General features: G+C 39.0%; 1 protein-coding gene across 2 annotated transcripts in view; it reads left to right on the plus strand.

Moving 5' to 3' along the window:
- Window positions 1-22,711, plus strand: part of CTNNAL1 (catenin alpha like 1) — a 58,225-nt gene that overhangs the window by 28,563 nt on the left and 6,951 nt on the right. Inside the window, exons 8-14 of one of the 2 annotated variants that reach the window (XM_070375156.1) lie at window positions 536-622; window positions 3,618-3,776; window positions 10,394-10,486; window positions 13,504-13,654; window positions 16,847-16,884; window positions 19,173-19,223; window positions 19,315-19,469. In XM_070375156.1, the coding sequence (XP_070231257.1) occupies window positions 536-622; window positions 3,618-3,776; window positions 10,394-10,486; window positions 13,504-13,654; window positions 16,847-16,884; window positions 19,173-19,223; window positions 19,315-19,469 (734 nt within the window). The remainder of the gene's footprint in view (window positions 1-535; window positions 623-3,617; window positions 3,777-10,393; window positions 10,487-13,503; window positions 13,655-16,846; window positions 16,885-19,172; window positions 19,224-19,314; window positions 19,470-22,711) is intronic. The other variant, XM_070375157.1, reaches the window with a different exon arrangement.

The raw sequence follows: 22,711 nt of genomic DNA on the forward strand, positions 1-22,711 counted from the left end.
CGTGTGATCCCAGCCTTCACAGAGCTTATCAAAGCCTAGTGAGCAAAATAAACTTTAAACAAAAAAATAAAATAAAAACTACATATGTAATTGCAAATTAAGATGATTACTTTGAGAAAAGGTTAGAGAGGGTAAGAAGAGAGTCTAGTCAGGATTATGTGATCAAAGAAGGCCTTTCTAAGAAACAGAAATTTCTGTAAGGATTTGAAGGTTGAATAGGGTTTTAATTTTTGATTAGGTTAAGAATGAAGAGATGAGCATTCCAGGCAGAAGATAAAACAGATTAGTTTTAGCCATGATAAATTTATTAAAGAAAATTAGATTTTAAAAATTCCAGTATTTAAAAGTTAGAGTTGAAAAATGTAACTAAATATTCTCCTTGCCACTTTAACATAAACAGGTGAATTTTTAAAATATACTTTTCATATAGTTCACAGAATGGTATTAAAATTTTATTGTTATTTGTAGTTAGAGTACAATTGGAATTGCTAGATGAAAAAGATAACTCTTCACATGTACTTTTAAATTTTTTTAGCAAAGCAGGAAAACAAAAAGCATCGCTGAAGAACTGGAACTCACTATATTGAAAATCAGTCACAATCTCAATGAACTTAAGAAAGAGGTAAGTATAGTTGGAAGCCCAGCCTCTTTTAATTCTTTGCAAGTTGTCATGTTGTACAACATGTACAACGGGTCTTAGAATTAGGATGTTCCTGTGCCCAGAGAATGTTATTTAAAGGTTTTCCTTTGCCCTAGTTATTTTGAAGCGATTGTTTTATTGGGGCCATCATCCTCAAAAATTGTACACAAATGTTTATAACAGCCCCAAACTGGAAACAATCTAAATTTCCATCAACAAGGAAATTTATAAATGAATTTTGGTATGACCATGTAACTATGCCAAATACTATTCAGCAATGAAAAGGAACACTATTGATACGAGTAAGAATATGGATGGATTGCTTAAATGCAACGCTGAGTGAAAGAAGTCACACACAAATGTTGTGTGTGTGTGTGAGATTCTATTTAGAAAAAATTTTTTAAAAGGCCAAATCCATTTACAGTGACAGAAACCAGATCAGTGACTACCTGAGGTCATATGTAGGGGGAATATTTACTTGGGGGCTTGGGAGAACTTTTGGGGGTAATGGAAATGTCATAAATATTGATTATGGTGATAGTTACTTGGGTGTAAATATCAAAACTCATCAAAGTGTACCCTTGGTACATTTTGTTATATGTAAACGGTACCTTAATGAAGTTGATTTTTAAAAATATTCTTTTGATTACGATTTCCCTGTTCCCTGAATGAAAACTTAATCGTTTAGTGGTTACTTTTAGGTAACTGAAGGTCACCTTAAGTCAGGGGTTTGTGAACTACAGCCAGGCTGTTTTTATAAATGAAGTTTGAGGGACATAGTTCTGCCTATTTGATTTGGGCAGTTGTGACTGGGTGGCCTGAAAAATCTAATTACTTACTCTCTGGCCCTCTACAGAAAATGTTCACCAATCCCTGCTTTAGGTCATAAGACACAATCTCAGTTAAAAATGAGAATGTCCATTCCAATATATTCATCAGTATTTTGGTTCGTTCAGTTGTATGACTTCCCCTCTGTTCCCCACTCCTCTGTCCTACACCCCTAGGGCTTTTGGGGGAGGTGTGGTCTCTTGTCTCTTTCAGGCCCTTCATCCTCTATTATCTAGCTTCTGTTCCAGATCTTTGCCAGGCTCTGGCACAGGAAGAGAAGAGAGGAAGTAGAGAGGTAGAAAGTTCTTAGTGACCAGTGCCCTTATGAGATGCACTGGGCTCAGAAGGTGTTTAAAGCTGACTTTGTCTGTCATTAAGCCCCGAGTGTGCTCTTCAGAGGCTCTGCTGGTGCCTCCCCCGACCACCCCTTTACTTTGTAACCTCCTGCCCACTTGTTCCTCTGCTGTGTGTGTGCCTAGAGGGAAACTCACAGTGAGGGAGCCAGTGCTCCAAACAGATCTTCCTTCCAAAATTGTTCCTTCTCACTTAGCTCTAATTTTATATTTTTTTAAGAGAGTCAAGGGCTCAAAAGAAGGGAGCTGGTTTGGGGGAGTTACATATATAAATTATAAGGTGATGTTTCATTGACCTCTGTTGAAACCTTCATTTTAACATCCTATTAAACATAGAAGGATATGGTTTTCTATGGTTTAAAACAAGCCTACTCATTTTTTTCCAGCCTATTCAACTAAACTATTGTTAAGACTGACTGTCAGTAGAACGTAAAATTTTTTGGTGATAGATTGAGTGGCGTTCTATAAACTTCATTTTCCTTACCTCTGAAATGGGTATAAAGATTAGGGAGATAATGTCTATAAATGTGTACAATATCTGCTTTCAGTACCTTGCATAGAGCAGGAACTTCATGTTTATTCACCCTTCTTCCCTTGGGGTTTGTAAGTTGTCTCTAGAATCATTTATAAGATTTACGTGACCTTGAACAAGTCACTCAGTCTTTAGGGACCTGTTTCATAGTCTGTAAGATAAAGGGTTGGCATTAGTTATTTTCTAGGGCCCTGATGGTTAAACAAAATCTTTTGAATTCTTACGTTGTTTAATTTCCAAAGGAAAATGCATTTTAATGTCTTTGTTTCTGACTGTAATTATTCTCACTTGAGTTCATGAGTGCGGACTACCCTATTGTTAATTTTGTACAGAGTCCTGTAAACTGAATTGACATTGGATTACTTCCAGGAAAAAAAGAATCACTTTGTACAAATAGGCTTAATTAAAAATCAGATTAAAAATGATCTCTTTCTAGTGAGCCCAAAATAACCTGTCATAACTTTTTTTTTTTTTTTAAGGCAAGGAGAAGAAAAGATTTTGGAGTTGATTGTACAGAGATATTCAGTGAGAGTGAACCATGTTTAAAATCCATTCCACCTAATGTTAAATAAAGCCTTGAGGTTTTCATTATTATTTTATCCCTCATTTCTCCTGTGACCTAGGAGTTAAAGCATAAAGTTCTGGATGGCAATATAGATGAACTGTAAGCTCCCTGAAGGAAGATGTTGCGTCTTACTTTTCATGTATGTCCAGCCTTTAGGCTAGTGCCTTTCCTGGCGTAGGTATTCAATAAAATTTGTTGAATACATGTTTGACTGTATCTCACAATGATGCTTTCCCAAATGTCTGTTTAGAAACACATTGATGATCATGAACTGCCGTTTGATTGTCCTCTTAGTATACAGAATGCCAGTCTCTTCATAGTGTTCTGTTTTCACTAACTTTAAGAGCAGCAGAAGCAGTTGAGGTAAGAGAGAAGCCATGTGGGAAAGAGCTGGTTGATAATAGGATGAAAAGAGGTCCAGGCTACTCTGCCAGGGTGACCAGTTCATCTGCAAACAGGATTACTGCCAACGCCAGGGGACTCAAAGATGTCAGTTCTCCTTCCTGCCCTTGGGAGAAGTTGCAAGCTCCCGGGGCTTTGCAGTTCTACTGTTACCACAGGAAACTTGACCCTTTCCCCCTCAGCAGATCAGGTGGGCGTGATCTGAGGTTGCTGCTCTTTAGTTTTTAAAGTACTCGTGAGTTTTTCATCACAAAACCTTGTTGTTTGTTGTCTTTGTTTCACCCCCCACATCTGCAGCTTCATAGTACAGCAGCTCAGCTGGCAGCAGATCTGTTAAAATACCATGCTGATCATGTGGTTCTAAAAGCATTAAAACTTACTGGAGTAGAAGGAAATTTAGAAGGTTTGGCTGAATATGCCTGCAAACTCTCTGAACAGAAAGAGCGGCTTGTTGAGGTGAGTAATAGGTTGCTTGTTAAAGAAAAGTTAGTTTAATGAAAGCTGTACTGTCATCAGGGAATATTAACACAAACACAGTTTTTGGCTTACTCATAAGAGCGTTTTCTCTCTTGCCTTTGGACTTTTAAAAATATCATGTTTTTCTGTTCTGCTCTTACAAGTTTGGCCTCTAAAAACAATAAAAAGTGCTAGAACCCGAAAGGGCACTTCTTTTTTTAAAAAAAAATTAATTGGAAGATAATTGCTTTATAGTATTGCACAAATGCACTTCTTAATCTTCTTCCTTATTCCATCAGGGAGGTTAAATCTTGGAGTAGAGCAGTGGAGATACATCTCATGACCTTGTTTGTATCTGAATCTTCTGAATCTCAACAGGAAAAAGAGATAGCACATTCAAATTAGGTTAATTTTAAGAAGGTTTAATAAAGGAGCTGTTTACAGTTGCATGGATAGGGTGTGGGGAAACCATGAGAGTACAGGAATTGGGGTGAGTGATAGCAGAGCTGATTCTGCTTCTACGACCAAACTAACATGGGGAGTGAGTGGTTTGGGAAATTGGAAGGGCATGGAGTCCTTCAAGAACCTAGGGACTAAACAGAGACAGCTCCAGGCAACCTCCAGGGAAAGAGCGTGAGAATAAAGACCCTTACCCTCCTCATTCCTGCTGCTCTAGTGCTGGGGCTTCCACAGCCAAACACAGCTGTGGACCACACAGGTCAGTCTCCCAAGAAGGAAGAAGAATGGACACGGAAGGACAAAGAGAACACTCAATACAGTATTTGTTCTCTGAATCCTCCTGCCCAAATCTTTGTTTCGTGTCATTGGTGCTTTGTTTACCCCTTTTGTTATAATTCCAATTATTGATTGATATTGTAAGACTTCTACTACTGAGAATGTCAGATATCTGCTAGTAAAGAAATGTATATTAGCCCATGTACATATGAAGAATATATACAAACACACACACACACATACATATATGTATGAAGTATGTGTTAGCCAACGTGTACATTAATGCACAGATATGAACCACTTAGCTGTCTACATGTTATCTGTTAATATTACCCTGCTCACTGAATCTCACGTACTAATGGTTAAAAGGAACTTTCAGATGAATTAAACTAGCTTCTTCTCCTTTATTTTTTAATATCTGAAAACTACTAGGGAGCATTCTGTTTGTTTATTTTTGATTGAAGGATAATTGTTTTATTACAATGTGTTGGTCTCTGCCATACATCAACATGAATCAGCCATAGGTATTCCCCTTCCACTTGAACCTCCGTCCCACCTCCCACCCCATCCCATCCCTCTAGGCTGCCACAGAGTACCAGTTTGAGTTACTAGAGAGCATTCTTAAAATCACTGTAAATACATCTCCTTTTAAAAATAGATTTGATGCTGTTTTGTTTGTAAACCAAGAATTATGACCATAGGCAAACTTGCTAATTGTAGGAATCCTGCAGCAAGTCTTTTTAAAACGTGAAAAAAAATTTTTTTCCCTAATTTTCTGTTTTAAGCCTCAAGATTATTTTTTTCAAGAGTTCAAAATGGATGCATTTTGTTTTCTATGAATTATATCTCAAAAAAGTAGATTTTTAAATTTCTGGATACTGACACAAATATTCTAAGAACTAGAAACACAGGCTACTACTGTCAGTAAGGGGTTCAGATAGAAAAAAGTTCTAAATTGCTTTATTGCAAAGTCCTAGTCCTAGTTCTTCATTTAGTAGCCAGAAACGCTGATGCATTCTCTCAGTGTTGGTTATTACTACAACTACAACTTTTCATGCTTTTCCACTTAAGTTGAATATTTTCCAAAGAGGCTCCTCAAACCTCACAAATAGGCTTTTATAGGGCAGCTCCATCTTTCTTCTGAAAGAACTCGAACATGCTGTAAAACTTGCCAAGTTGTGTCCAACTCTTTGCGACTTCATGGACTGCAGCATACCAGGCTTTCCTGTCCTTCACTATCTCCTGGAGTTTGCTCAAACTCATGTCCATTGAGTTGGTGACGCCATCCAACCATCTCATTCTCTACCTCTTTTAGATAATGCTCATAAATGTTACGGAGAAGGCAATGGCACCCCACTCCAGTACTCTTGCCTGGAAAATCCCATGGATGCAGGAGTCTGGTAGGCTGCAGTCCATGGGGTCGCTAAGAGTTGGACACGACTGAGTGACTTAACTTTCACTCTTCACGTTCATGCATTGGAGAAGGAAATGGCAACCCACTCCAGTGTTCTTGCCTGGAGAATCCCAGGGACGGGGGAGCCTGGTGGGCTACCGTCTGTGGGGTCGCAGAGAGTCGGACACGACTGAAGCGACTTAGCAGCAGCAGCAGCATAAATGTTAAATGCACTGGACTCTGGGGTGATTTTATGGGTGGAAATCATATTGTTTATTCCGAACAACCTGCCTTTATTTCCCCCAATGCCGTTCCTTTGTTTTGTTCTCTTAAGTTTTGCCAGGAATTTTACGGCTCTCACTTTTAAGCAGTTTGTAGTGCCTGGCATCAGTACTGGGTCAGGGTAACATTATAGTCATGTTTCTCATCTTGTGTATAACCTTGTTATAGTCCTTCTGAATTTCAGTGTGGAATAAAATTGGCTTTTTTCTTAAGGGAATTTACTTCTATAGTGAACTTCAAGGACGGAATCATGCCCTTTTGTTAGAACTGGATTAACAACCACTGGGCACCATAGTTAGAAGACTGCTGTAATTGGCACATAAACATAATAAATCATAGAAAGTAGACTGAAATTGAGCAAATGCCAAGTGGCTGGACCTGCACAAGGGACAGAGTTAGATTTCTTCCATTAGTGTTGTTCTGTCTCCAAGGTGAGAATGATACGGTGAGAATGAGAAGGGTTTTTAAAGTGTGTTATATAACTCTAATTAAGCTGCTCATGTATTGGTGAATGACTTATTCAGAACAGCTGAGGTGGGATAAATGATGGAAAAAGAAAGACAAATTCTTTGAAAGGAAAATCGTCTATAATATTGACTATACTCTTGAGAGTCCCTTGGACAGCAAGGAGCTCAAACCAGTCAATCCTAAAGGAAATCAACCCTGAATATTCATTGGAAGGACTGATACTGAAGCTCCAATACTTTGGCCACCTCATGCGAAGAGCCAACTTATTGGAAAAGACTCTGATGCTGGGAAGGGTTGAAGGCAGGAGGAGAAGGGGACAGAGAGGATGAGATGTGTTTTGGATAGCATCACTGACTCACTGGACATGAGTTGGAGCAGACTCTGGGAGATGGTGAAGGACAGAGAAGCCTGACATGCTGCAGTCCATGGGGCTGCAAGGAGTCAGATATGACTGACTAACTGAACAACAACAACAAATATATGCTTTCTTGATTCCTTCTGCATATGGTTGTAATCAAATTCAACTTTTCCTATTTCACATACAAAATGATCCTGGGAATTGGACTGGGAAGAGAATTTCAATTGGCTTTGACAGGTTGGAGTAATTTTCAACATGTTTTTGAGATAGTGTTTTTGCTTGGCTAATACATATTTTTCAATATTGTCAATTGAGGCAGAAACCCCAAACATTAGAAAACTGCATACTGGCTGTTTTGTGCCAGGAAGGCACATTGACTTCAGTGTACAATGTTAAGATCATGAATTTTGCTAAGTACAATTGCAAACACATGTTCTGTTGCAAGGCAGGCAATGAAGAGCAAATTAAAGAATAAACAATACAAACGGATTTCACTAAGAAAAACTGAATAACACCAAGGGCGTTTTAAAAAATTACAAAGTTGTGCAACTACTATAACTAGTTTTTGCAATGCTAATATATTAATGAGTCATAGTGGTTGTGCTATTTCTTTCTTTCTACTTTTTAAATAATTGAGATTAAATCAAGGAAGCTTGTAATTTACAAATTCAATCTTCTTTTTATTAGTGAAGGCATTTTAAATGCATGGGGAACTAATTTGAGGATGATTGAAATTTTAATTATTAAAAGAGAACTGTGAACTTCCAGATGTTCAAACTGGTTTTAGAAAAGGCAGAGGAACCAGAGATCAAATTGCCAACATCCGCTGGATCATGGGAAAAGCAAGAGAGTTCCAGAAAAACATCTATTTCTGCTTTATTGACCATGCCAAAACCTTTGACTGTGTGGATCACAATAAACTGTGGAAAATTCTGAAAGAGATGGGAATACCAGACCACCTGACCTGCCTCTTGAGAAATCTGTACGCAGGTCAAGAAGCAACAGTTAGAACTGGACATGGGACAACAGACTGGTTCCAAATAGGAAAAGGAGTCCGTCAAGACTGTATATTGTCACCCTGCTTATTTAACTTATATGCAGAGTACATCATGAGAAACGCTGGGCTGGAAGAAGCACAAGCTGGAATCAAGATTGCTGGGAGAAATACCAATAACCTCAGATATGCAGATGACACCATTCTTGTGGCAGAAAGTGAAGAACTAAAGAGCCTCTTGATGAAAGTGAAAGAGGAGAGTGAAATAGTTGGCTTAAAGCTCAACATTCAGAAAACTAAAATCATGGCATCTGGTCCCATCACTTCATGGGAAATAGATGGGGAAACAGTGGAAACAGTGGCTGACTTTATTTTTCTGGTCTCCAAAATCACTGCAGACAGTGATTGCAGCCATGAAATTAAAAGACACTTACTCCTTGGAAGGAAAGTTATAACCAAACTAGACAGCATATTGAAAAGCAGAGACATTACTTTGTGAACAAAGGTCCGTCTAGTCAAGGCTATGGTTTTTCTAATAGTCATGTACGGATGTGAGATTGGACTATAAGAAAGCTAAGCACTGAAGAATTGATGCTTTTGAACTGTGGTGTTGGAGAAGACTCTTGGGAGTCCCTTGGACTGCAAGGAGGTCCAAGCAGTCCATCCTAAAGTAAATCAGTCCTGAATATTCATTGGAAGGACTGATGTTAAAGCTGAAACTCCAATACTTTGGCCACTGGATGCGAAGAGCTGACTCATTTGAAAAGACCCTGGTGCTGGGAAAGACTGAAGGCAGGAGGAGAAGGGGACGACAGAGGATGAGATGGTTGGACGGCATCACCGACTCAATGGACATGGGTTTGGGTGGGTTCTGGGAGCTGGTGATGGACAGGGAGGCCTGGCGTGCTGCGGTTCATGGGGTTGCAAAGAGTTGGACATGACTGAGCAACTGATCTGAACTCTCTGAAATTTTTGGTCAGATCGGAATACTACAGATTTTAAATGAAGACTGGTGTAGACCAGTATAGACCAGTCCAGACTGGTGTAGACCAGAATACATTGATTCAGACTGCATCAGATTGATCTAGACTGGAATGCTGCTGCTGCTGCTGCTGCTAAGTCGCTTCAGTCGTGTCTGACGCTGTGTGACCCCATAGATGGCAGCCCACCAGGCTCCCCCATCCCTCGAATTCTCCAGGCAAGAACACTGGAGTGGGTTGCCATTTCCTTCTCCAATGCATGAAAGTGAAAAGTGAAAGTGAAGTCCTTCAGTCTTGTCCGACTCTTAGCGACCTCATGGACTGCAGCCTACCAGGTTCCTCCGTCCATGGGATTTTCCAGGCAAGAGTACTGGAGTGCGTTGCCGTTGCCTTCTCCAAGACTGGAATAGACTGGTCTAAACTGGAATACACCAGTTCAGACAGAAATAGACTGGATCAGCTCAGTTCAGACTGTTAAGCCTCAAGATTTTCAATATTTTTTGCTGATACAGACTCTTTATTCATTGTATCAGTCTGCCTACTCCAGGTTTCTTTCCAGTAAAAGGTGTGCTAATTGACAGAAGTGTTGTTTGTTATCAGAAAGAACGTGTAGCTTGTGGCAACTGACGTAGTTCAGCTGAGAGATCGTGGGTAGGTCCTCCTCTGAACCACGTTTCTTCATACATAAAATATGCGGGCACTACAAAATCTTTCAGGGTTCCTCCTGGTTCTTTTTTTCTTGGCCGTGCCGTGTGGCATTGTCCTCACCAGAGATTGAACCTATGCCCTATGCATTGGTAGTATGGAGTGTTAACCACTGGACCACCAGGGAAGTCTCAGGATTTCTCCTGGCTCTTATATTTTGTGACCACCTTACAGTGTTCAGATGGGAAGTAGAAACAATAGTTTATATGCGCAACCCTTATTTGTTCCAGTTTTGCTCCTAAAATCTGTTTGAAATCAGTATAATATAATCTCATTAATTACAAATTTAATTTTTAGGTTTTAATGTTTTATTTTCTTGTAATTTTATTTATATTTAGTTTGGCTCTGCTGGGTTTTCATTGCTGCACGTGAGCTTTTCTCTATGGTGTGCAAGCTTTTCATTTTCTGTGGCTTCTCTTGTTGCAGAGCACAGGCTCTAGGGCGCACGGACTTCAGTAATTACAGTAGGTGGGCTCAGTAGTTGTGGCTCCCGGGCTCTAGAGCACAGGCTCAGTGTTTAGTTGCTCCACAGCATGTGGGATCTTCCTGGATCAGGGATCTAACCTGTGTCTCCTGCATTGACATGGATTTGTTACCGCTGAGCCACCAGGGAAGCCCTGTTTTATTTTCTTTATTAATTATAAAATGATGCTATATATTGTGAAGAAGGAGAAAGCTGAACTATAAAAATTTTTCTTGTAGACCTGTCGATTGTTGAGACATGTATCTGGGACAGAACCTCTTGAAATAACCTGTCTACACGCAGAGGAGACATTTCAGGTGACTGGCCAGCAGGTATGATGAACAGCAGATCGTTCATTCTGTATTATGTTTTATCTGAGTGTCATAGCAAAGTGTGCACAAGGAGGACACAAACAATTCTGCCCAGTACAGGCCACGTCTACTGAGAGAAGTGAGGGTGATGGAACTTGTGTTGATAGTGTGTCGGAACATTCCACGGGATTACCTGGTCATCTGCCAACCTGGAGATCGGCTCATTTAACCGATGCCATAGTTTATACCTATTTAAATGAAAAGCTGTTTACAGTGTAGGTTGTTATGACACATTTGCAAACTAAGTTATCATTATGTAACAAGCCATAAAAATACTCACATTTTGACCCCCAAATTCCTAAAGACATAAGGAGATTAAAGAAAAGTAAAAGCGTTTGTTCGGAGAAGGCAATGGCACCCCACTCCAGTACTCTTGCCTGGAAAATCCCATGGACGGAGTCGGACACGACTGAGTGACTTCACTTTCACTTTTCACTTTCACGCATTGGAGAAGGAAATGGCAACACACTCCAGTATTCTTGCCTGGAGAATCCCAGGGACGGGGGAGCCTGGTGGGCTGCCGTCTATGGGGTCGTACAGAGTCGGACAAGACTGAAATGACTTAGCGGCAGCAGCAGCAGCAAAAGCATTTGTTACAACATTGCTTATAATAAGATTCAAATAACAATCTTAAATTAGGCAAATAGTATAGTATATTATGACATTAGAATAATAATTATGATAACTAGAATTAGCAGCATCAAAAGGTGTTTTATTAAAATGTTAGGTAACAAAAGCAGGATACAAATTTGTTTATATGCTATAATTGCTACATATAAAATCTATATATATATATATGAAAGTGACTGTAGGATTGTACGGAAATGAATGTTCTACTTGTTAGGGAGAATTGTGAGTAATTTTTTTCTGAATTCTATATAATGTTACTTTGTTTTCATAGTTTTTAAAAGCATTTAAAAAGCGGATATCCCATTTAAAAATGTCTCTGTCAAGTTAAGGGAAAACCTGAGGGACAGACCTTCTCCTTACTTAGGTCTAAGCTCAAACATACAATTTACCAAATGTTCTTATTTATCATGGCAGTCAAAAGGACTTATTCCCTTTTTTGCATTATCGGATGACAGATGTTGAGCCCCTGAATATGTAGTTGAGAACAGCAAAGGCATCTTAGTATGTGCAGGCTCTCAGAGCCATGCTGGATGGATGTTTATGCTCCCTGGTAGAGGGCAGTGTCAAAAGCTTGGAAGCAGAAACTGTGTGAGTAACCATCCCCAGTGACCATCTGCTGAGCATTTTGTTAAAACCAGAAGATCTCTGTTTATTGGGGGAAACCAAGGTTTCAAGATTTACTTGTCCATTTGGGAGCCGTACTCCTTGCTTTGGCCGTAAATGTGCTTCAGTAGAACTGAAGTTCGGACCTCCTGTGATACACAATCAGCACTCGTAGTCCCCCATCTCTACCAGCTCTGTGCTTGTAATTCTCTGCTTACTGTTTCTGTGGCAGCAGGGGTATTAGGAAAAGCTTATTTTCTTCCCCAGGATGGTGATAGATAGAGGCTGTTGCCAGTTTCTACAACTTGAAAGGCTTTTTCTATTCCCTTAGCCTCAGCTTTTATTCGTGGTGTTACCTATCTCTCAAAGGAGTAATTTAAGAAAATAGAGCACACCTCTAGGATAATTTATAGTATTTCTGGACATCTCTGCTTTGGCAGTGTCGTTTTTGTATTTTGTTTGCAGTGTCCCGTCATACCCAAGGCACAGCTGAACACTCGGCATTCTGTACAGTGGCTCCCAGTTGAGAAGCCCTCACTACTGTGTCCAGCTTCCTGTCCGCTGGCGGGCCACGCACCCCCCTTCCCCGAAGATGGGGAGCCTTGTTCTCCTCATAAAGCTGCCACCTGCTTGTCAAGCCTGTGCCTGTGGGACTGTGCCCACCCAGGAGGAGCACCTAGGTCTAATTCTCTCGAAGGCAGCTCTGACCATATCGATTTCCTTTTTTTAATTGAAGTATAGTTGATTGACAATGTTGTGTTAGTTATTAGTGTACAGCAAAGTGGTTCACTTTTATGTCTTTTTCTTTTTTATATTCTTTTCCATTACATATCCATTTCTGAAGGCTCTTCAGTGACTCCCTGTCTCCCTCAGAGTAAAGCCTATCCTACTGTGTGCATTTCTGCATCACAAAATCGTTGGTGACCTTCCTTTTCTCCATGTTAGTCCAGTCTACACTGGCCTGCTTGGCTGTTGTTAGAATATATAGCAATATCTCACCTCAGGTGCCTTTGCCCAGGCTTCCTTGTGATTCCTTCACATTTTTCAGTTCTTCATGTACATGCCACCTTTGCCAGTGACCACCTAGCTTAAAATACTAGGACTACCTAATACCGTCCATCCTGCTTGCCCTTTGTTTTTATACTTACCATTTATCATCTTTGAAGATATTTCATGATTTGCTTGCAAATTTTTAATCCTCTGTCTCCCCATATTATAATATGAGCCCCATGAGAGAGGAACACTGATCTGTTTCATTCACAACTGTTTTCACAACACCTGGAACATGGGTGCAGTGCCCACAAAGAGCCACATACATAAGTTACTTGGTATCCTTGAGTCTGAGTTTCTCCAGCTGTAAAATCAGAATAATACTTATTTGAAAAGGATAGTATTTTGTTTCTGTGTTGGAGGATTAATACTAATGCATATCAAGCACCGTACCTCAAGGGTGTATCTACCACGCACTTGCAGGCATATGCATATATTACTGCTGCTGCCATCATTGCTGCCAGTGCGAACACCACTGCTTGTTATAATAATGCCTACTGTTTATCTGTAGATGAGCTTGTAAGGAACAGTAAGTTTTATTCTTCTATGCATGTCTATATTGCCCAACATGGGACTTACGTGTGGAAATTGCTTTGTATTAATAGTTGTGTCACTGAGTTGATTTTAAGTTTGGTTTCCAGTATGATTCTGAGAGGTAAGATTTTGAAGTTTAAACCTGTGTATTGTTTCTTTAGATAATTTCTGCTGCTGAAACTTTGACATTGCATCCATCTAGTAAAATTGCTAAAGAAAATCTAGATGTATTCTGCGAAGCCTGGGAATCCCAAATTAGTGACATGTCAACACTGCTGAGAGAAATCAATGATGTGTTTGAAGGAAGACGAGGTGAGAAACTGTTCATATATTGAAATATATTCATATTTTAATGTAACTGTTAATTTTTAATGTCAAAAATGTCAGATGCCAAATGAATAACTTTTATAACCCAACTGGATTATTTTTATAATAAAGTATCTTACACAAAAAATAGTAAAAATATTACTTGTCCTTCAATGTAGTATCAAAGCAGTAAAATTTGTTGTACAACAGTATAGGGGATTCTTTTGAATTAATATTAACATTGTAGCTTTCTTATTGAAATTAAGTCATTTTTATACTTCTTATAAATTGTTTTTTAGTTTTAGTACAAAAGCTCTTCTGTAGTACAGTAATTCTCTGATATAATTCTACTAACTTCATAATGAAATGAATGTAGTTATTTGATTTTCAAATTGCTTTCCTTCCACTTGGATGGAATCTCTTTCCTTGATGACTACATAATCTTGGAATATTTCGTTTGATGGGTAAGTTCACTGGTATTTCTACAACGTGTAGAATAGCACCATACAATGTACAGAGGCATAATTTTTACTCTTTATTTTAATATCAACTTGGATTTTTATTTCCCATTGTACTGTGTGTCCAGTTGTTTATGTGTTTTTATGTTTTTTTTCCTTCTTAATGGCTTCCGTTAGTGTCAGCATGCTTGTTTAAAATGTCATTTAAAGTCAAAATAACATCAAATTACATGTTTTACTGAATATGAACGTCTAAACATATCATGTTTTTTAAAATACCCATCTAGGATAATTATTGATTTATTTAAAAGTCAGAGAATAGTAGAATTTGTAGATATAATTTATAAAATGTAATAAATGCTTACCACACTTCTGCATTTAAAAATCGATAGCTAGTCTGAATGGCACATTATTTTGATACTTTGATTAAGTATTGAATGGGTTTTTATGTGAGGCGAGTTTTGTATACTAAAAGGTAAATTGATTATAATTGATCCATATTTAAAGGAATTGATCATTTAGCCATAAGACTTGTGTAAGAAATGAAGAGAAGCTTCCCAGTCTTTCTTAAAGTTAGGGTAACCTGTCCCCAGGATTTTCTTAACTTCCTAAATGCTGAACAGAAATTCCTCTTTAGGTAGGGAACTGCTGCCTTTGATTAATGGGACACCCATTCTTTAACTGTTCAGAGGCATCCTTACTTATATGCGGTGAATTGAGTCAGAGTTGCTTAATTTCTTGCACTGCCTTCCCGCCCCCGACTGTTATCATGAAGCTCATAAATACAGCTCTTCCTCCAAAGAAGTCCCACTCTGAGTTAGCTGTCGTTGATGAGTCGAGCCAATGTAACTGAGCTGCTCTTCCTATTCTGTATGGTTATTTCCACAAACCTGCCTGTTACCTCGCACCTGCCCCCTGCGAAGGACAGAGTGGGTCCTTCAGATTCTGGTTTCTCTTTGCTACTGTTGTAACTCATAACTATGATTGGAAAGCCTCTACTCTATTTTAGCCATGTAAGTTCTGCTCTGCAAATTTTGACTCCCTGACTGGGAAACTAAACAGATATATTTGCAAGTCTCAGTTAGCCAACCAATTAAGTAGCAACAACATGCTAAGCAGTGAAAAAGAGCCTTTAGTGTTTGCATATCTGAAGTCAGTCTGAGAGCTAGGTGGTTGTCCCCTTACCAAGAGACCCTTAGATTTCATAATAGGGCCTCCTGGGATTGTGTCAGGAATTCAAAAATCAATCTTTGTCTTCCTGCCTCTCTGCCTTCATCCAATTCTGCCTTTAGGGAGGCCATGATCCCCCTTTGTATGAGAAGGTACCAGATCAAAAAGATTCCACCTTTCCTTAGTGATGAGTGTGTATCCACATTTAGAATTTGAGATTATTTTAGACAAAAGTCAAATTCTTGCTTTCTCTCATAGCTTGCAGATTCTGACCTAATTGAGGTCCACTTTCAATATCCAGAGCTTTTCTGCATCTCCAAAACAAAGTTAATCACCCAAGGACAGGAAAGCCTTATTATTTCACTGAAGATATGCTCTAATATTCCGTATTAGAAGTTCTTATAATTAGTTTTGGTCCTGAAAGGGACTTTACATGGCATGATCAATCAGAAAAAAAATTCATGTTCTCAGTGGTAGGACTGGGGTATTACAGAATTTGGATTAGATCAAGCCCAGTTATCCTCAAACTGTCTCTTACCTCTACACTCATCGAATCCTACCAATCTTACTTGTAAAATTCTTCTTAAATCAGTCCTCTTGTCTTCATTTCTGCTTCCCTGGTGGCTCAGATGGTAAAGCATCTGCCTGCAATGCGGGAGACCCAGGTTCGATTCCTGGGTCAGGAAGATCCCCTGGAGAAGGAAATGGCAATCCACTCCAGCACTCTTGCCTGGAAAATCCCATGGACGGAGGAGCCTGATAGACTATAGTCCATGGGGTCGCAAAGAGTTGGACACGACTGAGTGACTTCACTTTCACTTTCACTTTCTTCATTTCTACTATCAACATCATGGCCTCATTATCTTTTGTCTGGCTGGATCACTCCCTTATTCCCAACTCATACGCCCCCCAAGTAAGTTCGTATTCATCCATAAGCAAGCTCCTCTTCCTGTTCACCCCACTTCAGTGAACAGCATCTCATACGTCCAGTCTGCCAAGTGACAAAGTAAGTGCAGAGCCATGGAACCTGGTACATCCCTATAAACTACAGGCTAGGCAGATTAACTTCAAGATGGTTCCAATACAACAAAGGAATATTAGAGTGTATCTTCAGTGAAATAATGAGGCTTTCCTGTCCTTGGGTGATTAACTTTGTTTTGGAGATGCAGAAAAGCTCTGGATATTGAAAGTGGACCTCAGTTAGGTTGTTATGAAAAATCATTCTGCATCCTCATAAGATGAGAGGGCCTTTGGAACTTAATTCTGGACTTAATTTATCTAGAGGTGTAAACTCAGAAGTAAGGATGGCACAAATGTCATCTTGATGTAGGGAGTATTAAACATAAATTGTGAAGACAGGGCTTCAGAAACAATTTTATAAATCAAAATCTGTGCCAAATATATTTTGTTTTCATGTTCACAAACCAAATTAAAATCTTATTCCTCAGTCATATGTAATTACTAGACTAAATTATCAAAACTAATGTACTAACATTTTATTTGATAATATTTTAAAAATTAAATGTGAGTAGTGGGAAATTTGTTTTAAGTTATATTATGTTATTTGCAGGAGAGAAGTATGGCTACCTTTCACTTCCAAAGCCAATGGTAAGTAGAAGACCTTTGTCCACTTGAGATATTTTTATTCAGAATTCAAATTATGCTCTTGTTGCCTGTTGCTACTCTCCGCAACCTCCAATAAGTGACATTACAAAAAAAGCTAGGATATGAAATGTGGACTGTTCGGAATTGTTATTCTGAGTGGTAGTCTAAATGGAGCCCATAGTCTGGTTATTTGTGTTTGGTTTGGGGTTGAGCGAATAGGTAATGGATTTTATGGTTAATAAGAAGCCATAATCTGAAGTCAGGGGTTTTTTTTTGTTTGTTTTTCATAGCTTGGGGTCTAATTCACAAGATCATGTTGGAACCATTTTATGCAGACTGAGAACTTTCTGAATGCTTTCTACCTTGATGAAAATAAGCCATTTTGTTTGTTTTTAGACACGTGAAGTGTTGTGTTTTTTTTTTTTTGGCTTTATATGACTAAAACTGATTCATCTGACTGCTTTATAAAATAATGCCCACTAGATGGCAAGCTTGGTTATATTATTAGGATGGTTTCTGTACCTTTTCAGGCAATTCCCTTTCAGTCTTCATATAAACACTTTAATAATAATAATTTGTAAAATTAAAAATAAAAACAATGGAAACACAACTAAATTGAATAAAGGTAGAGTGTAAAATTCCCAATAAAATAAAACCTAAAAACTTCTAGGGTATTCTTAACTTTCTTAAACACTTTTATCAATTGCTTTATAGTCTACTAGACTAAGGAAGAAAATACAGATGGTGTAATGATACACGGAGCCAAGGAAATCATTGATCATCTCTGCTTATTTTCTAATGGACCCAAGAAGCAGTGTGTGTGTGTGTAACTTTATGGACACTGTATTTCTTTTCTGTCCTTTACCTCCTCCCATTTCTTTTATGGTACACAACAAATATAAACTATGGGATAGAAAAAAAGGAAAAAGTTGCAGTTCTGTTCTGCAGTTAAAGTGGTGACAAAATAGCTGGTCAGAAGTAGTAAGTCATGGTGATAATAAGGGCAACAAAAACAGAGAAGCCCATGTATACTTCAGAGTTACCTTCTTAAGCTAAGCAGACACACGCGTGTTTTATCATAATTTGCACTTTGTGTCCGTGTGTGTGAATATAGACTCTGGCGGGGGTTGGGCGGGGGGCTGTGTGTGTGTGTGTGTGTTTGTGTGTGTTTTAAATAAATGTTTCCTTTTAAAAGTAAATGGCTCCCTGGTCTCCTGGCCCCTTTGTCTCTACTAGCCCAGCTGTTCTGGAACTGCTGCCCCAGCTAGGGGAGTTCCCACCAGATCTCAGAATGCAGGGAATACCCGACTTGGGCTGCCATCTCAAGAGAACTTCTGAATATATTTTTCAAAGAAACATTGCTATAAGTAGTGGTTGTTACAAGTAAGCAATCATCTGTGGGCTAGCCTGGTAACCAAACTGGTGTAAGATGTTTTCTCCTGCCCTAGAGGAAATATACTCTTGAGTTTTAAATAGCCTACGTAGAAACTAACTTGCTGTTTCAAAGCTAGGGGCCGTAAAAGCATGCTGGTTCAAATAGTAAATCCTAAATTCTAAGTATAATTACCTATATAACCTGGGATATAGGATTAGGAATCTGGATGTAAGTGAAACCAGGAGGCTGAAATTTATCCCTCAAAAGGGCAAGCTGGTTAAAGGAAATGAATTCCAGAGTCTTAACATTTGGAAGATACTGAAAGCTGCCATGTAGTGGTTAATTTTATTACATCATTTCTTAAGAATAATTTAGAGGAGGGGCCAGGGAGGTTTGGGTGTGTAGTAATTGGTCTGTGGGAAGACTGCGGAAGTCTTTAAGAGTCTGAAACACAGATGCTTTCCCTAGCCCCAGATTTCTGACTACCTACCTGTTCAAAGCTGAAGCCACGTATTTGGGTATTTGCCATTACAGTGGACCCTTGAACGACATGGGTTTGGACTTGGAGGTCCACTTATTAGTGAATTTTTTTCAATAGTACATACTCCAGTGCTACACCGTCTGAGGTTGGTTGAATCCACAGGCATAAAACCGTAGATACGGGGGAGCTGTGGATATGGAGGGTGGACTCTGGTAAGTTATATGGAGGTTTTGGCTAAGGTGAGGGTCAGCGCCCTTAACCCCCACGTTGTTCAAGGGTCAGCCACAATTGTTTTTACTTAAACAGTTTAATATAGTTTAAGTATGAACTGAAAAAATTTTTGTTAAAATTTTGTTACGCTTTCCGTTACTATTGCGTGTCTTCACAATTAACTGTACCGGTTTTTAAGATGCTCTAATCTTTTTATTGTCACAGAAGAATAGTGCAAACCTGAGATCATTAAAGGCAGATAAGCCTGACTCTGAGGTAAGAGCTTCTCTCGCAGTAGTCTTACTTCCAGTCTTACTTTTACATGGCTAATGACTACATCGTTGGGATTAAAATGTGTGTTTTGCAGGAGCAAGCCAAGATAGCAAAGCTTGGACTCAGGCTGGGTTTGCTCACTTCTGATGCCAACTGCGAGATTGAGAAGTGGGAGGATCAGGAGAATGAGATGGTTCTATATGGACGGAACATGTCCAGCATGGCCTATTCTCTGTATTTATTTACTAGGTAAATGTAGTTACACTACCTTTTAAAATGAATTTAATGATATCTGGTATAAAGAAAAAGTGCTATGTTATGTCATTGATAGATTAAAGGTGGTTTCAAATATATGTAAAAAGACTGTATAAGTAGTAGTTCTTACGACAGTTCAGTGAATGCAGCAAGAAGACATTCCTTTAATGAGGGTTTAGACTTCACTGAGATCCTCTTCCAGGTTTGTGTCCCATTCCTTGCGTAGTGCTGAAATAATTTTGCTTCCTGCTTTTTCGTCATCCCGCATATCAGTGTCTCCCCCAGCCTGCATCAGTAAATTTAAACGACATGCCTTTGAAATCTTTATGCAGTGACTGCTTATACACAGGTCAAGGAATAGAGCCATGAGCTCTGCCATGTCAGTAGGGTGCCACACCTCCATGGGTCAGCATTCATTATGTAGCAGAGTTTCCCTAACTTTACATTTATCTGAGCTACATTCTGTCTTTTCTTATGATAATGGACGATTATACATATGGCATAGTATCTCAGTGTTGTTAAAACTTTAATCAGTTATGCACTCAATAACCTGTTCTAGAATTTTCTCGAGGAATGACCTCAAACTTTTCACTCATTTTCTGATATGTATCTTACCCATTTTTCAAAACTGGAGAATACTTGATATCTTCAATGTTGTGGCTTCTCTTCTACTCATTTTGACTTTGAAATTATAAGCAGCAGTGGGCCACGCCTGCCGGTTGTTTCCGTATTCTGGAATGTAATCCGTTTGTTCTGAAGCTCAGCTAAACTAATTGGGATCTCTACCACTGTGTGAGCTTTCAGTTCAGTTTAGTCACTCAGTCGTGTCCGACTCTTTGCGACCCCATGAGTCGCAGCACGCCAGGCCTCCCTGTTCATCACCAACTCCCGGAGTTCACTCAGACTCACATCCATCAAGTCAGTGATACCATCCAGCCAGCTCATCCTTTGTCATCCCCTTCTCCTCCTGCCCCCAATTCCTCCCAGCATCAGAGTCTTTTCCAATTAGTCAACTCTTCTCATGAGGTGGCCAAAGTACTGGAGTTTCAGCTTTAGCATCAGTCCTTCCAAAGAAATTGGGGCTCAATAAAGAGCCCCTTTTTCTTCACCCAAATTCAGAATTAACTGAAAAATAAGCAAAAGAATAGGCAGATGGGGGCCAGTGGCATTTATAAAGCTGATACTGAATAGTGTAGTTTATAGCCATAGGCAAATAGGTTTTTAAAAATAATACCTAGAATTAAGAAATCTTACCCCCCTAGGGGCAGAATGTATCTCTTAAAACACTTGAAAGACCAGATATATTCCAAGGGTACCTTTACTACCAAGAGAAGAAGGAAAAATGAAAGGGCTACCACGTGCAATTTATTTTCGCAGAGTCAGCAAAAAGACTGAAAATAAAAATCCGTAAACGTCCACCCTCTTCTGAGGGGTGAGACAAGTGAGAGTGCAGAGAGAGTGAGGGAGGCTGTGCTCGTGAAGATTTCTTCACATGGAAGGAAGATGAGCAGTGAGGAAGGGAGTCATTCTTGTCTTCATGATGTCTTCTACCTTTTCAAGAGAAATGATTCTTGCAGAGGGTAAAGGACAAGTGCTAGGAGTTGAATAATTTTGCCTCTGGTCAGCAGTCATTTGTTAATATCTTTCCATATTTTCCATCATTGGAGATCTTTTTGTCCCCCAGGTTTCCTTCCTTTGTTCTTAATTCTTAGCAACCTTCTCCCAGAATTGAATTTTCTCAAACTAGTTTTGACCTCCTTTTTTTAGTTTATATCACTTAAAAATCTGATGAGTCAAGTGTGCAAAAGAAAGTAAAATAGAATTTGTTTACCTACACTCGACGTGGTTAACTGAAATGTGAAGATTAACTGAAAAAAACAGAGATCTTTACTTTGCACTGGAATCATGCTAGTTATCTCATGGTGATACAAATCAGATGAAAAAATTTTTTTAACTGCTAAAAACTGAAAAAAATAAATTTTTACTTACCAAATGTAGTTTGGTATATAAAATGAAAATGTTAGCTGCTCAGTCATGTCCAACTTTTTGTGACCCTCCCTGGTCTGTAACCCACCAGGCTCCTCTGTCCATGGAACTCCCCAGGCAATAATACTGGAGTGGGTTGCCATTGCCTTCTCCAGGAGATATTCCTGACTCAAGGATTGAACCCAGGTCTCCTGCTTTGCAGGCAGATTCTTGACCATCTGAGCCACCAGGGAAACCCTTGGTATATAAAATCTTCCCAAGTAAAGGATTCCTCAGTAGAAATTTTTTTTTTTAAGTTTGTGACTGTCCCTTTTATTTCTTGTTTCTTATCTCAGGGTATTTCAGGATTGTATGGTCAGCAGTTTTTGTTTCTGAGTCAGACTAGTGGATCTTGGCAAGGGATGACATGTGGCCCACAGAGACTAGGAAGCATGAAAGGCTCTATTGTGAAGAGAAGGGGTAACTAAAGCTCTGTGGAGGGGGGCTTATTCCTGGGGTACGGTTATTGGTCAGGAACCACTGATGTTCAGGAAAATAAAATGGATTTTCTGTAATGTCTAAGACCTTGTGTCATTCTTCAAGTCTTGGTAATATAACTGTCATAAACTCTCAAGCTGGCTTTGTGTTCTACCCACCCTGTCAGTATACCTGTTTCTCCCCCACATGATCTTTCTGTTTTCCCTTAAGACAGTGGCTCACCAGCCTCATCTAGTTGCTTTTTTCTGAGACTCATCTGTTAGTCTTCACAGCGCCGGTTTTGTAATTGTCCTGAGCGGTTTTATAGTTTTTCTTAAGGCTATTATTTAACGTTGTCTTAACAATTTATATAGTTTCTTTGTCATTTATTTACAGTTACTCATATTTCTTTATAATTTATGTATTTTAGATTTTCTAATGCATTATAGTTTTAAAGATTTCACACATACCAGTGTCATATAGTTTTTAAAGTGGTTTCTGCTTCATAATTTCATTTGTCCTTACAACAGTTTATCAGAGTAAAAGAATATTGTGTTCATAACTAGTAGCTATTAAGGGCCAAACTGGTACCTACTAGATTTCAGATCTTCTGATTGATGCCTAGGCTGCTGCTCTTCTTAATGTATTCTGTTGCTCTTTGTTGTAATTTACTTTTCACTTGTGAAGTTCTTAATTCTTCTTGGTAGTTTTCAGTGTGATATTCCTTAATCTTCTTGATGAGAGTGGTAGCACAAATACTGTTTTGCTTGTTTTATAGACTCAGAATTGAAACT

This window comes from Bos mutus, chromosome 8, assembly GCF_027580195.1.
Source record: "Bos mutus isolate GX-2022 chromosome 8, NWIPB_WYAK_1.1, whole genome shotgun sequence".
In the NCBI taxonomy this organism is placed as follows: domain Eukaryota; kingdom Metazoa; phylum Chordata; class Mammalia; order Artiodactyla; family Bovidae; genus Bos; species Bos mutus.